Source organism: Panthera tigris, chromosome D4, assembly GCF_018350195.1.
Source record: "Panthera tigris isolate Pti1 chromosome D4, P.tigris_Pti1_mat1.1, whole genome shotgun sequence".
NCBI classification, from domain to species: Eukaryota; Metazoa; Chordata; class Mammalia; order Carnivora; family Felidae; genus Panthera; species Panthera tigris.
In genome coordinates this window covers 62,736,530-62,754,061 of record NC_056672.1, presented here as the reverse complement: position 1 = coordinate 62,754,061, position 17,532 = coordinate 62,736,530, and the positions used below count along the sequence as shown (strand labels likewise).

General features: G+C 40.2%; 1 protein-coding gene across 5 annotated transcripts in view; it reads right to left on the bottom strand.

Moving 5' to 3' along the window:
- Positions 1-17,532, bottom strand: part of PLPPR1 (phospholipid phosphatase related 1) — a 512,674-nt gene that overhangs the window by 86,974 nt on the left and 408,168 nt on the right. Inside the window, exon 2 of one of the 5 annotated variants that reach the window (XM_042964599.1) lies at positions 176-303. The exons of the other annotated variants lie outside the window; for them this stretch is intronic. Coding sequence (XP_042820533.1) covers positions 176-226 — 51 coding nt within the window. The 5' untranslated portion in view covers positions 227-303. The remainder of the gene's footprint in view (positions 1-175; positions 304-17,532) is intronic. 5 annotated transcript variants of the gene reach the window in all.

Genomic DNA, 17,532 nt, shown 5'->3' with positions numbered 1-17,532 from the left:
GGGGGTGTTAAATGATGAAAACTAACAACTGTAGGAAGCAAGTTAACAGGATTGGGGTGGAAAAATGGTATTTGCCATCATTAGCACCCATTCCCCCCATCTTCTGGGATCATATTCCTAACTTACCTTGAGAAATCACTTCTCCTGAATTTTGGCTCATAATTGGAAGGCTTACCCCACTCATAGTCCAGAGTTTTGCCTTCATCAGCTGAAGTGAATCACACATCCAACCCTCTGGCTTCAGTGATTGGTTCTCGGATGGGCATATGACTCAGTGATTGTCAAATGGAATATTCTCTGGGGCTTAAGAGAGAAAGGAGTTAGTTCTCTCTTTTGTGGGGCTACCATAAAAAAAAACCCACCTCTTTTCTTTTTGATGGTGTGAGTGATGGCTCCTGGTGCTAAATCTGGGGATAAAGTTGGTATTAATACAGGCAGTTGAAAGATGGAGGGGAAAAAGTCCTTGGTGAAAGTCTTTGAACTTCTGGATCAAGCTACTGCTGAAGCCAGTCATATATCAGACCTTTTCAGTTATGTGAACCAATAAGTTTGAAGTCTGTTTTGTAAAGCTTCAAATAAAGACCCAGTATATTTGGGGAAAAGAAAATCCTGTGAATCTAATTACTTTCAAAGATAAATTACTTTCCATTTCGCTAGAAGACAAAATTGTTGGAGGATTTGTGTTCTGCAAGATATTGGCACTTTAATCATGTAATGACAGCTGAACTGATGTAGGTCTTTGATGTTTTTCTTTGCTATTTTACTGTTACTTTGTTGCTCCATGTGCAATATGGATATTGTTATGAACTGAAGCTTTTTTTTTTTTGTCTTCTTCAAATTCATATGTTGGAATCCCAACCCCCAGTATAATGATATTAGTAGGTGAGGGCTTCAGGAGGTAATTAGGTCACGAGGGTGGAGGCCTGATGAATGGGATTAGTGCCCTTAGCAAAGAGACCCCAGGAGGTACCTGGATGGCTCAGTTGGTTAAGCTCTTGGTTTTGGCTCAGGTCATGAATTCACAGTTTGTGAGTTAAGGTCATGATCTAGTGGTTAGTGAGTTCGAGCCCCGCATTTGTGCTGTCAGCACAGAGCCTACTTGAAATTCTCTCTCTCTCTCTCTCTCTCTCTGCTCCTCCCTCTTTTTCTTTCTCTCAAAATAAAAAATAAAATTAAAAAAAAAGAAAAAAGAAAAGAGATCCCAGAGAGCTCTCTTGCTCTTTCTGCCATGTGAAGACACAGGGAGAAGACAGGCCATCATCTATGAACCAGAAGTGGTCCCCCACCAGACACTGAATCTGTTAGTGCTTTGATCTTGAACTTCCCACACCACAGAACTGTGAGAAATAAATATTTGTTGCTTAAGACACCAAATCTATGGTATTTTTATCAGAGCAGCCTGAACACATATATAGTTAAATAATACTCTAGTTTATCAAAAAGTAGAAATGAAGATGAGTTGTAGTCAGAGAAATCTAGGTTCAAATCTAGATATTACCACTTATTAGCTGTGTGACATTTGGCCAACAGAACCTCAATTTTCTCACCTGAAAGATGGGTTTAATCATAGCTCCCTTTTAAATTTGAGGTGATGAAAAGCAATATATTTAAATCATTGTATCCATTTAAATGGACTTTTTTACATAAAAGTAATTAGGAGGTCCTTTCGAAGTGCCATCTAGAAGAGTAGTTCTTAACTGGGAGTGACTTTGCCCCCCAGTGGACATTTGACAATGCTGGAAACATTTCTGGTTGTCACAACTGGAGGGAAAGTGCTGCTGGCCTTTAGTGGGTAGAGGCCAAGGATAATCCTCAAAATCTTATGTTCACAGCATGACACTCACAACAAAGAATCATCCAAAATGTCACTGGTACTGAGCTTAAGAAACACAGATCTGCAATCCCTATCAAAATAACACCAGCATTCTTCACAGAGCTAGAACAAACAATCCTAAAATTTGTATGGAACCAGAAAAGACTCTGAAGAGCCAAAGCAATCTTGAAAAGAAAATCGAAGCAGGAGGCATCACAATCCCAGACTTCAAGCTATACTACAAAGCTGTAATCATCAAGACAGTAAGGTACTGGCACAAAAACAGACACTCAGATCAATGTAACAGAATAAAGAACTCAGAAATGGACCCACAAACTATGGCCAACTAATCTTTGACAAAGCAGGAAAGAATATCCAATGGCATAAAGAGAGTCTCTTCAGCAAATGATGTTGGGAAAACTGGACAGCGACATGCAGAAGAATGAACCTGGACCACTTTCTTACATCATACACAAAAATAAACTCAAAATGGATGAAAGACCTCAATGTAAGACAGGAAGCCATCAAAATTCTTGAGGAGAAAGCAGGCAAAACCTCTTTGATCTTGGCCACAGCAACTTCTTACTCAACACATCTCCAGAGGGAAGGGAAACAAAAGCAAAAATGAACTTTTGGAACCTCATCAAAATAAAAAGCTTCTGTACAGTGAATGAAACAATCAGCAAAACTAAAAGGCAACCAACAGAATGGGAGAAGATATTTGCAAATGACATATCAGATAAAGGGTTAGTATCCAAAATCTATAAAGAACTACCAAAATCAACACCCAGAAAAACAAATAATCCAGTGAAGAAATGGGCAAAAGACATGAACAGACACTTCTCCAAAGAAGACATCCAGATGGCCAAACCGACACATGAAAAAATGCTCAACATCATTCATCATCACGGAAATATAAATCAAAACCACAATGAGATACCACCTCACACCTGTCAGAATGGCTAACATTAACAACTCAGGCAACAACAGACATTGGTGAGGATACAGAGAAAGAGGGTCTCTTTTGCATTGTTGGTGGGAATGCAAGCTGGTGCAGCAACTCTGGAAAATAGTATGGAGGTTCCTCAAAAAACTAGAAATAGAACTACCCTATGACCCAGCAATTGCACTACTAGGTATTTATCCAAGGGATACAGGTGTGCTGTTTCAAAGGGGCACATGCACCCCAGTGTTGATAGCAGTACTATCAACAATAGTCAAAGTATGGAAAGAGCCCAAACGTCCATCGACAGATGAATGGATAAAGAAGATTGTGTGGATAATACACAATGGAGCATTACTCAGCAATCAAAAAGAACGAAATCTTGCCATTTGCAACTACATGGATGGAACTAGAGGGTATTATGCTAAGCAAAATTAGTCAGAGAAAGGCAAATACCGTATGACTTCACTCACATGAGAACTTAAAGAGACAAAACAGATGAACATAAGGGAAGGGAAGCAAAAATAATATAAAAACAGGGAGGGGGACAAAACATAAGAGACTCTTTAATATGGAGACCTGAGGGTTACTGAAGGGGTTTTGGGAGGGGGGATGGGCTAGATGGGTAAGGGGCATTAAGGGATCTACTCCTGAAATCATTGTTGCACTATATGCTAACTAACTTGGATCTAAATTAAAAAAAAAAAAGAAACACAGATCTAGGGTCTATTGGCATGTTAGTGGAGTGCTGAAACTGGATGATTTCTGCAAAAACACTAAGGGAAAATGAAGAAGGCAAAATAAGAAATGAGTGAGCACACAAGATGGCACCAAGAGAAAAATCAGAGAGATTCTCTGTCCCTCCACCAAAGCTTGGGGTCTTCACCCTGAGACACGTGTATTTTAGAGTAAGAGAGAGAGAAGAGCCCAGCTGAGGGAACGCTGAGATTAGGGAGCACTGGAGAGTGCAAACCTGAGTGCCCAGCTAGGGGCCCAGCTGCAGGAACTGAACTAATGTATCCTGCTGAGTACAGGGCGTAACACAGCTCTGGCCCGGAGCACTCTCTGCATCTGTAAGTACTAGGAGGCGAAGCACCATCAAAATGTTGAGAACTTGGAGGCAGGAGGAGTAGGACGTCTCAATTTCATTAACCAACTACTGATCTCCTTCAGGTTTTTTTGGGGGTGTTTTTGTTTTTTTTGTTTTTTTTACTGCTCTTCTACTCCTATCTATTCTATCCTTCCCTACTCGGCTCTGTTCCATTCTGTGTGTGCAGATGCTGAGGGCGTTTTGCAAGTCCTGGCATGGTTAGGAAACAGAACACTGCCTCTTTCAGTCCAACAGATAATCCCAAGTGTAACACAGAGAGAAGAGGTGGGATGATCCTACAAGTCATAATCTGGTTTCCGTGGCAGTGAGAAGCATCAGGAGGCTGCAGAACATGTCCAGGGTTCTGCATTTAGTGTTTCTTTTCTCACAAACCTTCTTGGCACCAAAGGGCTAAAATAAATTCAGTGCTGTGCACCCAACCTGCCAGCGCTGGGGCAGAGTTGTTGAGACTAACCCAACTGGGAATCCTCACCCTCCAGCTACACGGTGTCCAGGAGCCCTGTTCATCTACAGTGAGAGGTAAAGACAAGGACAAGGACAAGGACCAGGCCCGAACAGCAAAGCTTCCTGGCAATCATGCTGATAATGTAGCTTCTCCTCCCCTTTTACCACGGGAGGAAGCTGGGTGAGGGCGAGTGTTCACTACATGACCAGTTTAATAACCACCCTTTCCTCTGTCATGCTGCTGACTTAATCAACCTCCCTAAAAGACACAGAGATGTGTGTGAATTTGTGTGAGTGTATCTGGTGGCAGCTTTAATTATCGCCGCTCATTACCCTTCTCTGTGCTCACTCTAATTGTCTTTTTGGCTTTGCTTAGCAACTTATGTTAAGGCATTTCAGCAATTCTTTTCTCTTTTCTATTGGTGAGATCTTTAAAATAGTCTTTTTATTATCCCGGCTTTAATAGTTCTAGTTTGCTACCTGCTGAGATTGGTAATCATTACATTTTAAAAGACAGCTGTTGAAAGTTTCTTTAACTGCACAAATAACATCATAGCAACTGAACTAAAAATGAAATAAACTGTTTTAATTTCCCATCCTTTGCTAATACTAATAATACTACTGTTAATAAATAGGTAACACTTAAAAGCTTATCATGTGTTGCATAGGGGCACTTGTACCCCAATGTTTATAGCAGCACTCTCAACAATGGCCAAATTATGGAAAGAGCCTAAATGGCCATCAACTGATGAATGGCTAAAGAAATTGTGGTTTATATACACAATGGAGTACTACGTGGCAATGAGAAAGAATGAAATATGGCCCTTTGTAGCAACATGGATGGAACTGGAGAGTGTGATGCTAAGTGAAATAAGCCATACAGAGAAAGACAGATACCATATGTTTTCACTCTTATATGGATCCTGAGAAACTTAACAGAAACCCATGGGGGAGGGGAAGGGAAAAATAAAGAGGTTAGAGTGGGAGAGAGCCAAAGCATAAGAGCCTCTTAAAAACTGAGAACAAACGGAGTGTTGATGGGGGGTGGGAGGGAGGGGAGGGTGGGGGATGGGTATTGAGGAGGGCACCTTTTGGGATGAGCACTGGGTGTTGTATGGAAACCAATTTGACAATAAATTTCATATATTGAAAAAAAAAATAAATAAATAAAAACTGAGAACAAACTGAGGGTTGATGGGGGTGGGAGGGAGGGGAGGGTAGGTGATGGGTATTGAAGAGGGCATCTTTTGGGATAAGCACTGGGTGTTGTATGGAAACCAATTTGACAATAAACTTCATATATTGAAAAAAAATAAAATAAAATAAAAAATAAAAGCTTATCATGTGCAAAGCATTGTGCTACAGTGTATTTTTTCATTTATATCTCACAACACCCTTATGAGATAACAGAATTATGTTACTTATATCTGCTTTGTAGAAGGAAATGGGAGTCTTAGAGAGGTTAAGCCACTTGCTCACCGTCATGCCAACAGGCCAGGGCCAGGACTCCAGCTCAGGCTTCGACTGACGCCAGAGCTGGAACTCAAAAAAGCATGTTCCAATGCTTCTTTGGTTCCTTCCAGTATTTACCCTTATGCATGCATAATTTTTACATTTCTGCAAACATAGCACCAATAGACCTTATCTGCTGTTTTCACTTAGCAGAATGCTAAAAACACTTCTGCAGTTATTATAGCATAGCCACAAAAGAGATGACTTTTATTGATGGTATATTCTTTCGTAAAATGGATAGATCATAGTTGACTTGAGCGTACTTCCAATGTAGCACGTTTATATAATTTTCAGTTTCTCATCTAACAATAAATCTCTAGTGAACATCTTCATGCATATAGCATTTTCTAATTTTGACCTATTTCTTGGGATACATTTCTAGGAAAGAAGATATTGATTCAAAGGGGAGATGCTGTTTTATAATTCTTCAAACATATTCTTCAAAAAGTTTTCTGAGTTATGCCCCTGTGAGTGCTTGTTGAAACTACCAGGTTTACCATGATTTCATCAGTATGGAAGTTCATCATTATTTTAAGTTTGTATTAATTCAACGCTTGCTTTCTTTGAAAATTATTGAGGTAGGGCACTTATTTGTATATAGTTCTTTTTATCAGTTTCTATAAACTTTCTATATGGTACAGACAAGGGCAAACTAAGGCTCATGGGCCAAATGTGGCCCACTGCCTGAACACAACCACGTTCATTCATTCATTTATGTACTGTGTATGGCTGCTTTTATGCTACAACTGGAGAGATGAGTAGATTCAACGGAGATTGTGTGGCCCACAAATAGAACTGGCTACATAATTTGCAGAGTCCAGTAAAAAAAAATGTGGGGCACCTTGTTAAACAATGACTAAGAATTTCAAGATGGCAACACCAGAGCATGGAACCAAGTGAAACTCACATGTCCATGATGCTAGTCTGGCCCACACAGCCTAAAACAGCTATTATCTAGTCCTTTGCTTACCCCTGGTATACATATTAATCCCAAACCTGCCCAAATAAGTTTAAATATTTTTCCTTGCCTGTAATTCTTTTTTCTAAAAAAAAAATGCCATTTATGTCAAAATGCTGATATTTGTTTTTATGTGTGATAGGATCTTTAGTTTCCTTCAACAATCACTGATGCAAAGATCAGATACATAGTTAAATCTATTTTTAACTAGTTCCTTTCAATGATAGGATTTCTTCTATTTAAAACTTTTTTTAATGTTTACTTATTTTTGAGAGAGACACAGAGAGAGCAGGAGTGGGGAAGGGGCAGAGAGAGACAGGGAGACCCAGAATCCAAAGCAGGCTCCAGGCTCCGAGCTGTCAGCACATAGCCCAATGTGGGGCTCGAACTCCCAAACTGCAAGATCATGACCTGAGCCAAAGTCAGACACTTTACCAACTGAGCCACCCAGGAGCCCCTCTGCTTCTTTTCTTTCTTTTTTTTTTTTTAATTTTTTTTTTCAACGTTTTTTATTTATTTTTGGGACAGAGAGAGACAGAGCATGAACGGGGGAGGGGCAGAGAGAGAGGGAGACACAGAATCGGAAACAGGGTCCAGGCTCCGAGCCATCAGCCCAGAACCTGACGCGGGGCTCAAACTCACGGACTGCGAGATCGTGACCTGGCTGAAGTCGGAGGCTTAACCGACTGCGCCACCCAGGCGCCCCCCTCTGCTTCTGTTCAAAACATTAATTTGTCTTCTTGAAAGCTTATTTTTATGAATGAATTTTAGAATAACTTCTGTCAAAAAAATTCTTGTCAGATTTTGACCGGAATTGATCTAGTGCTACAACTTTTTAAAAAAATTTAATTTAATTTTTGTATTACGGAAGGAGAGAGAGAGAGAGAGAGGGAGCGAGCAGGAGAGGGGTAGAGGGAGAGAGAATCTTAAGCAGGCTCCACACTCAGTGCAGAGCCCAACACGGGCCAATCCCACAAGGCTGGGATCATGACCTGAGCCAAAATCGAGAGTCAGCCGTTCAAGCAACAGAACCACCCAGGAGCCTCACTAGTTCTGCAACTGAACTCCCAGTCCTGGTCAGCCTTCTGCTTCAAACTTCTCAAATTTCCAGCTCCAGTTTGTAAGTCGATCTCTACTAAGTAAAATTCCCAAATTTTCTACTTTGCTTACTTGTCATAAACACCTCCCAGGTTTATTCCCAAGTATTCTACAAGTGTCTTGCTCTAAAATAGGATCCCTTTATTATTAAATGACTATTTCTGGATACTAGTTTTTATTTCCAACAACTTTACTAAAACTGATGATTTGAGTGGCGATTGGCTGGTTTCTTTAGCTCGTCAAGCCATAAGGTAATATAATTTGTAGATTCTTCCCAATGTTTATTTTATTAAAACATTTTTCATCTATTTTTTAATTCAAGTACAATCAACATACAGTGCTATATTGCTTTCTGGCGTACAACATAGTGACCTAATAACTTCACACATTACTCCATACTCATCACGGTAAGTGTACTCCCAATCCCCGCCACCCATTTCGCCCAATGTTTATCTTATTTCTCTTCAGTCTTAACAACACAGGCTTGGACTTCCAATTAATCTTAATAAGTAATGTTGATAGAATTAAAATGTAAAATATTTCTCAGTTAAAAAGTTCTTGACTTTGAATATTTATCATTTAAAGTTAAAAATAACAACTTGAGGGGCGCCTGGGTGGCGCAGTCGGTTAAGCGTCCGACTTCAGCCAGGTCACGATCTCGCGGTCCGTGAGTTCGAGCCCCGCGTCAGGCTCTGGGCTGATGGCTCGGAGCCTGGAGCCTGTTTCCGATTCTGCGTCTCCCTCTCTCTCTGCCTCTCCCCCGTTCATGCTCTGTCTCTCTCTGTCCCCAAAATAAATAAAAAACGTTGAAAAAAAAAAATTAAAAAAAAAAAAAAAAAAAAAAACCAACTTGAGGGGGTGCCAGAGTGGCTCAGTCAGTTAAGTGTCAGACTCTTGATTTCAGCTCAGGTCATGATGTCACAGTTCGTGAGTTTGAGCCCCACATCATGCTCTGCACTGACAGTGTGGAGCCTGCTTGGGATTCTCTCTCTCCCTCTCTCTGTTCCTCCCCTGTTTGTGTTCTCTCTCTCAAAATAGATATAAATAAATAAACAAACAAACAACTTGAAATGATCCTCTATATGAAAAATTTAAGCTACAGATTTTTTTTAAGTTTATTTATTTTGAGAGAGAGAGAGCACATGTGGATGAGCAGGGGAGAGACAGAAAGAAAGAGAAAGGTAGAATCCAAGCAGGCTCTGCACTGTCAGTGCAGAGCCTGACAAAGGGCTTGAACTCACAGACTGGACTGTGAGATCATGACCTGAGCCGAAAGCAAGAGTCAGATGTTCAACTGACTGAGATACCCAGGCGCCCCCAGATCTTTTTTTAAAGTTGTTATTACTGTTTTTTTTTTTAAATTTTTTAGAAGTTTATTTATTTTTTGAGAGACAGAGCATGAGTGGGGGAAGGGCAGAGAGAGGGAGACACAGAATCTGAAGCAGGCTCCAGACTCTGAGCTGTCAGCACAGAGCCCGATGCGATGCTCGATCTCATGAACTGTGAGATCATGACCTGAGCTGAAGTCGGACACTCAAATGACTGAGCCACCCAGGCGCCCCAAAGCTGTTGCTACTGTTCTTTATTTTTATCAAACAGTGTGTGTGTATAAATGTGCATGCATATGTGTACATACGTATACATACATATGCACATATACATACATACAATAGACCTCTAAAAAATGAATGTGACACGGCGAAGTGCTGACGTGCCAGCTAGGTCAGGATGTGTTAGCAATGCAATGATGTGCTTAAGCTCCTTGAAGTACAAGGAGTTATTCAGAAGCCATCAAGGGTAAAAAGGTACCTTTGTAGCAGGTCAAATTGTAATTTCCTCCAGCATCCCTACAGAATAACATGATTGATTCTTGAATGGAGTTGAACAAAAATATTTCTGACCTAATCTTTACTCCTTCAACGATGGCAATCCCTAAACCCCTCTTTACCAGGATCTGTGTTGTCACCTCATCCATCTCTTCACAGATTTTTCTGGAGGCCTCACAGGGCAGTCAAGAGTGACTGAGCTGCACGTTCTCTTCTCAGACCAAAACTGCAGGCAAATATTTCTTTCCAAACTGACCCGCATTTCTGGTTCTCTCCATGAATATATGGACTCACAGAAGTTTGGAGAAGGACATACAATGCTGATGAAATACATTATTTAGTCAAAGTATCACACACTTTTTTCCTGCCAGTATTTAACCTGTGCATACCATTAAAACAGCAGTACATTTGTGTATGAGGAGCTCATGACTACACTAACTCTCCTTCCTTTTTCAGTGTGTTTCCTTTTTTAGGGACAAGGAATTATTAGACTCAGAATCTGATTGGGAGAAGAGCAGTGGAAGGTTGTGAAAATGAATTGCAACCAAAACAGCTTAAGGTAAAAATGGATATAGAACATTTTTTTTTGATAAAGAACATTCTATATACAAAATGCTAAGTAGTATTTCCCCAAGCTTCAGGAGAATATAGATTTTCCCATGGTTGCTTCAGATAATGAACAGGAAAGCACACTGTAATCATGTCTGAACCATGACTTTTAATTTATAAAGTTGACATTGATAAGTGTTAGGAAGATAGTATCTGTTTATAAATTTTAGGTTACTGTACATTTACTATTTTAATATTAACTTTAAAATTGCTACAATGTGTGTATACACACACACACACACACACACACACATATATATATATATATATATATATATATATATATATATATATATAACAGAGGGGAGGTGGGGGGGATGGGTGAAATACGAGATAGGGATTAAGAGTACACTTATCATAGTAAGCACTGAGTAATGTATAGAATTGTTGAATCAGTATATTGTACACCTGAAACTGATATAACACTGCATGTTAACTACACTGGAATTAAAATGAAATGAAATGAAAAAAAAATTTCTACAATGTATACAGAATGTCAAACACATGCCTTATTTTAAATTTCCTATAGTTCTTATTAAAAGCACTTGTAAGGGGTGCCTTGGAGGCTTAGTCAGTTAAGCGTCTGACTTCAGCTCAGTCCATGACTTCACAGTTCGTGAGTTCGAGCTCCACGTGGGGCTCTGTGATGACAGTTCAGAGCCTGGAGCCTCCTTCACATTCTGTGTCTCCCTGTCTCTCTGCCCCTCCCCCTGCTCACACCCTGTCTCTCTCTCTCTCTCTCTCTCAAAAATAAACATTAAAAAATTTTTAAAAAAGCATTTGTAAGAATTATATCTTTCTCTGAGTGCTAACTCAAAATATTTTATTCATTTTTGGTATTCCAATAAGCTCCTGATTTACCAACTAGCATTATTAATATATTTACAGGTTTGAAGAGGTATAAAAATGGCTAAACCATTATAGAAATTCTGACAAACTGTAGGAAAAAATGGCAAGTTAGCCTTCAGGAGTGATCAAGTAGATCATGAAAGGAAATACCCACTGTGACAAAGATGGACAGAGAACACAGAAGACTGAGAATAATGATTGGAGAAAAGAGAAACATCCTAAGAAACCTAATAGCACTCTCAGGTATAAATACCTAACAAGTTGTTATCAGGAAGGAAGAGAGTTACGGGGAAACATGCATTACACCAGACAAGACCATAATGCACTTGTAATCAGTCCTTATCACGCACATCTCTCATTCATCCTGCTACAGATAGGTCATTCGTATTCGAAGAAGACAGTTTCCTATGTTTGTACTTCAAATGATCCCTGATAACTCAAAGAAATATACTTTTGACAATATTTGCATATACAATCTGAAACCTGTCATTATATTCTGATACTAGTATATGGCTCTCTTAAGAGTTGATCACTGTACTCATTAACTGTTGAAACTGAGAAGAATGGGGTTGGTAATTACATTTATTCTAAAATAAAATACACGAACATTTTAATAACTATTATTACGCTTTCCTGGATTTACCTATATTACTCTGAGTATAGTTGGTATTCTGAATTATCACCATTTAGATTACAGGAAATACAGGAGGTATCTCAAAGGCAGTAGAATGTAAGAGCTAAGGGCAAAGGATACAGAGTTAGACTTGAATTTGAACCCTAGCTGTGTAATCTTGGGTAAGTTAATTCACTTCTCTGTGTTTTGGTTTCTTCATCTGTAAAATGGGGGTGATAATATCTACCTCATAGGCTTGTCACAAGGATTAAAACAATTTATGTAAAGCACTTAGCACAGTTCCTGGCATGCAATAAATATTCGATATTTAATAGAATAATATCTACCTCATGTATTTACCCACCTATCCATCTACCCCCACTCCCTCCCTATTGGTTTTGTTTTTCTAGGGAACCCTAAGGCACCTTTTCAGTTTAGATTCTAAGGTGACTCTTTCTGTCCAAAAGACTAAAATCCTTCAGCATATGAACCCGTGAGGAGCTGAAGTCAGAGAGGGACAGAAGTGCTCCATCAGCAAGCCACGCCCAGGGTTAAGGAGGAGGGTATAACTAGCACAGTTTCGATATTTTACCCGGAGTGGGTATGCCAAATAAGCAATCCACTCACAGAATATTCTCTAGCCAAAGGCCACCAGAAACACACCTGTAGTTGAACATGCTGGGTCTGTTGCCTGTCGCAGAGAGGGAGAATGCACAGCAATGGGGAACTGTGGGGTGTCTCAGGAAAAGGGTTTGAGCAAGGGCTTGTAGGACTGGGGCTTTGATTGAGTGATTTGAGGAGTGTCTGAGGAAGCAGGCTTCTCTCTGGAGTGGGTACTTTCAGAAAGCACAGGAAGGGTTATGATGGTCTCAATAAAGCTCATCTAAGGGCAGGGCAGAGCAGAGAGAGACTGAAGCTGTAATTGGCAAAAAAAACCCCAGCAATCCCTCTTAGCCGAAAGAGGGGATATTGGGGATTTTGTGGCTTGGACAAAGTTCATGTTTTACCTGTGTTTAGATGTGATTTCAGAGTGGTCTTGTTTTTGTCTCAATCTATAATAGCCACAGAATGGCCTTGCCTGATGTTGATGTCCTATGAAATTGTGTGTGTTCAACAGGAGAACACCAAGGCCTAGCTGACGGTACTGTGCTAGCTCCCGGGAGTCAGGGCGCTTTCTCCTTCTGTTTTAATGAAGCTCATTTCTGGCTGAGTGGGTGACCCCTTGTGAAATCTCCAGTCCTATCTTTTCGATTATTATTCTCAGCAGCAACATCAGAATTCTGAAATTAACCAGGGGCTCATAAAGTCATAATTATAATTATAGCATGAGTATCAAATTAAATTTAATTAAGATTAAAAATGGAGGGATGCCTAACTTCCACTGTGAAGATGAAGAAGAAAATTGCATTCTTCTTCCAAATTCTAGGTTTTAAATGCCTTTCTATTTTTTACAAACAACAATGACCAACAGCAATGGGTAAATTTCATAATAATAATACGATACAAGGTTAATGTGGGGAAAAACTGATGAGAGATTATAAATCCTTTATATTTAAATGGGTATATTTAAAACCCATTATAAAGAACAGGAGGAGAAAAAGAAGGCAAGTTTAGCCCCCTGCAAAGGGCTCCGGAGAGAAGGGTGGGGGGGTGGGGTTCACAGACTGTCTGTTCCTAAGCACTGGTTATTTTCTACACAAACTCCACCGAGCCCAGGGAACTCCTGTGCCCCCTGGATTAAGGAGCTAGAGGCCTCTGAGCAGCTGGTGTCATTATCTACACATGTCTGTATCTTTTCCCAGATGATCCCCTTAGTGCTCTGAAGAAGTAGTGCGGGCAGGTTCCATGAATTTCTGTGAGGTGCATACAATTCATAGCTCCCCCCCCCCCCAAGCAAGTGGCACTTCTGCCTGTGCAGAATGCTGCTGTATGCTTCACTGCAGCACTAACCATTGTTTATGGTGTTAGTAAAGCATAGCTAATGATCACAACTCAGAACAATTATCAGGACATAGCAAATGTACATAACATTTGGTTGTTTAATTCTAAAAACCATTCTACATCCAAAGGAAACTCCAGAGGTTATGGCACGAATCCATATACTTCCAGGAAGTACCACTCATTCTTCACATCTAAGGCTCCGTTATTCCTGGCCTCATACCTGGGTTAACAATCACAGCACAATCAAACTGTCCGCAGGAATCAGTGTTAATCTTGAAGACAGAGCAAGTGATTAGATCAGCAAGGCCATGATCCAGAATAGAATTGATGTGCTATTTTTAAAACTTCTCACTGGTAAAACAATCACATTTGTAGAAATTCCTTAGAGGGACTATCTCAGTAGCTGAAAGGTGGACAAATCTGGACCGGTCAGATTCCTTTATATTCATTTGATGTGGAAATCAAGACAACTGCACTGTCAACTGCTCACAGTATGTTGCTTATTTTACCCATGTGTCTTTATAATTTGGACCAAACCATGTCCTTCATTGTCAATTGTTTGATCTTATCTTTCCAATCAACAGACGATGGAAAGGAGATTGTGTAAAGGGAAGCAGCAGCAGATTATTGGGCTGTGGAGGTGCTTGCTGGTGGACAGAATATGCCCAAGAAATCTGAGAAATAAGCCTAAACAGAGAGATAAATAACAGGTATTTCTTCCACTCCACAATAACCTTAAAAATTCGTCTTGTCTATCACATACTCTGCTGAGACACCCACAAAGCACACATATCTACCAGACAGGAAAAACTCACAGAGGAAAAAAGTCTGACTCTTTGAACCTCATGCCTTAGCTTATTTGTTTAGCTTCAGAGGAAGCTTTGTAAAGAAACTCACAATATAGTTGTTGTAAATGAAATGCAGAATATGGGCTCTCAAACTTTTATGTACCAGAATCACCTGAGGGCTTGCTAAACACTGATCACAAGGCCCACCCCCTAGATTTTCTGACTCATTATATCTGGAGTGGGAGTTGTAAATTTGCATTTCTAATAGGTTCCAACGTGATGCTGACGCTATAGGCTGGAGACTTACCTTTGAGAACCATAAGCCTAGTTATTACTTTCTAAGCTAAGGGCAGCCTCTTCCCTGGTCCAAGGTTCTCACAGGTATGCTCAATAAATGAGAAAAACAAGGCAAAAAGAGACTAAATGGCATAATGGCATGCCCAACTTGGATGTTCCCTTATTTATTTATTTATTTATTTATTTATTTATTTATTAACTTCGCCAAAGCGGGAGCTGCTAAAGGGAGTGGTAGTGGTCAGAGAGATCCATCATTGTAAATGTGAAAGCCAAATTACAGTTTACAACTAATTAGAATTTGTGGGGGTCTTTTAGAAAACCACTCCAAAGGAGTCATTAGAAATGTTCTATATCCTTTTTCTGACTGTGGTGGAAAAATACTTAATGGAATTACCTTTACAAATGTATTAATTTATTCTACCCCGAGGATTTTATATCCAGTGATTTGGCAAAACTAATCTGAACTAATAACAGACACGCATTTACTGAGACTAAGCAAATTTTCCAGTAGAGAGATACTTAGCCACTTGGAACAAATGAAGTTGAGGTATAAAGATGAAAGAATAGCTGTAATGTCCAAAAGAGGTACTAATGTTTACAGAGAGAGCAGCACAGATTGACTAAAATGCAAAGCAGAAAGGCGTGCTGACAGAGAAAGCCATCACAAAGGGGGTAGAAAGCCCAGTACTACCACTACCAAGAAATGTTCAACCACTGCCAGATGCTCAGGCTCAAGGGGCATTCTCCACACATGTGTCTCTTAAGGAAGCCTGAGTGCCGGCCGCACCTTCTCTGAGTCCCTGGTTCCTCTTTGGTGGAGTCAGGCAGACAATGACTGCCTGTTCATTTCCATCCTGTTGGCCCTTTAAAAATCCTAAATTGATTCCACAGACCAGAGTTGGAATTTTGCAGCTTGCAGGGACCAACGTAAGTGAGTGAAATTGGAAGAACATAAGGTAATAAGTAGTCAACAGAGCTTGGTAACCAAAAACTCCACGCTCTATTTAAAGGGGAGGCTGTCTCCCAGCTCCAGGAGATTGATGCATTATGGGATGTGATCCCAGTATCACCAAATCTGTGGGGAAATAGGTTCTACTTACATAAATGGGTTAGAAAAAAGCTTAGGGTGGAAAACCGCCACCACGGGGCGAAAACGCCCGAGGTTAGCTAGCCATATATCTTAATGGAATCACGAGTAACTTGTTATATCACCTGCAGGAAATTACTTTCCATATGGCACCAATGTACCTTGATCACAAACTCTGCTTGCTCCCGAGACCCTTTGCTTCTTACACACACGAGTTAATGATTACTGTCTGATTGTTTTCTCCATGTTCACATATGTAAAATCTTGTTTTCTTCACATTCACCTCAATAAATACGGAGATGAAACCCCTGTTCTGGGCTCTTGTCTTCTCCTGGACGTTAGCCTCTCTCCTGTTCAATTCTGTATCCTCTCTCTTGCTGGACAAGAGAGAACTCCAGACTCAGTCTGTGACACAGATCTTCCAATTTTTCAAGAGGTATCAGAACTTGGATTTTCATGTAAAGTTTCTTGACTGTTAAAATAGTGTGTGACCCAAACAAAATATGTTTGTAGGTAGAACAGGGCCATTAGCCTTCTAATCTGGGGCCTCTCCTTAGGCTTCAGTAAGTCCTTCCCTGGTCCTCACTCTTTTCCTAGTTCTCTCACTGCTTACTTCTTGATATGTATTTTGGCTCCCCCCCCCCCCCGCCCTGCCTTTGAAGTACTCCTTCTGTTTTCAAACTCACAGGCTCAGAATTTTTCTTCTAATTCCTGAAGGATAAGCCAGATTCATCATGGTTTCTTCAGGAATTCTTTGATTACTTCATATGCTAAAATACAGTCCATTTGTGATGAATTGCCATTGGTGGTGAGTGGTAGTGGCCTCATGTCACATAGGCTGAAGCTGGCATAAGGTTCTACCCTCCCCCCCAAATTTACCCTCACTTTCTCCTCACCTCCCATCATTCCATCTCAGGCCCCTGGAAAAACACTTTGAAAATGCAGTGCGGGTTCCAAGAAAAGCACTCTACCCAACTGTTCAGAGTATGAAGACTGTCACAACACAGCTGGCAGAAACCACATCACTGGAAAAAACCTGAATCAAAGAATCAGAGGGTATGAAGACAGCTCTCTTCAATTCCCAATTCAGGTACTGATAAAGGACGGAGGGAAGCCCTTGTAATAATCCTGCAGGTCAGTGTGGTCCAATGCTTCTAGTTCCTTCTCTGTTCCATTCTTCTTCATTTCTTGTAAGAGGAGCAAGTGAGAGGAAGGGAAGGGGGTCGGATATTTAGATTTTTCTTGAGAGTTTAATCATTCACTGAACCAATATTTATTACCTTGTATTTGTTTTACACGGAGGTTACAGTCAATTGAGACATAATAAAAAAAAGCAAACAAAAAATTAAGATAATTATAGATTATAAAAAGCATAACTTTGCAAATAATTGAGATAAAGTAAATAATCACAGAGGAAAAATCTCTTAGCACACATGCATTTGTTGCCTGTCCATACTTCTGACCTAGGTAGAGGTGATGTCCCTTTTGGAGGGATTCGAATGGGGAGGGGCTATGTTCACTCTAAGTCCTGGGTAGGCAATGGAGGGGTTGCTATGGTGGTCCACTTTATGCCTTTACTGAGGATGTCAAATCCTAAGTTACTATAGACCTGCTGATGCTAGGACCCTCTTCTTCCCAAGTGA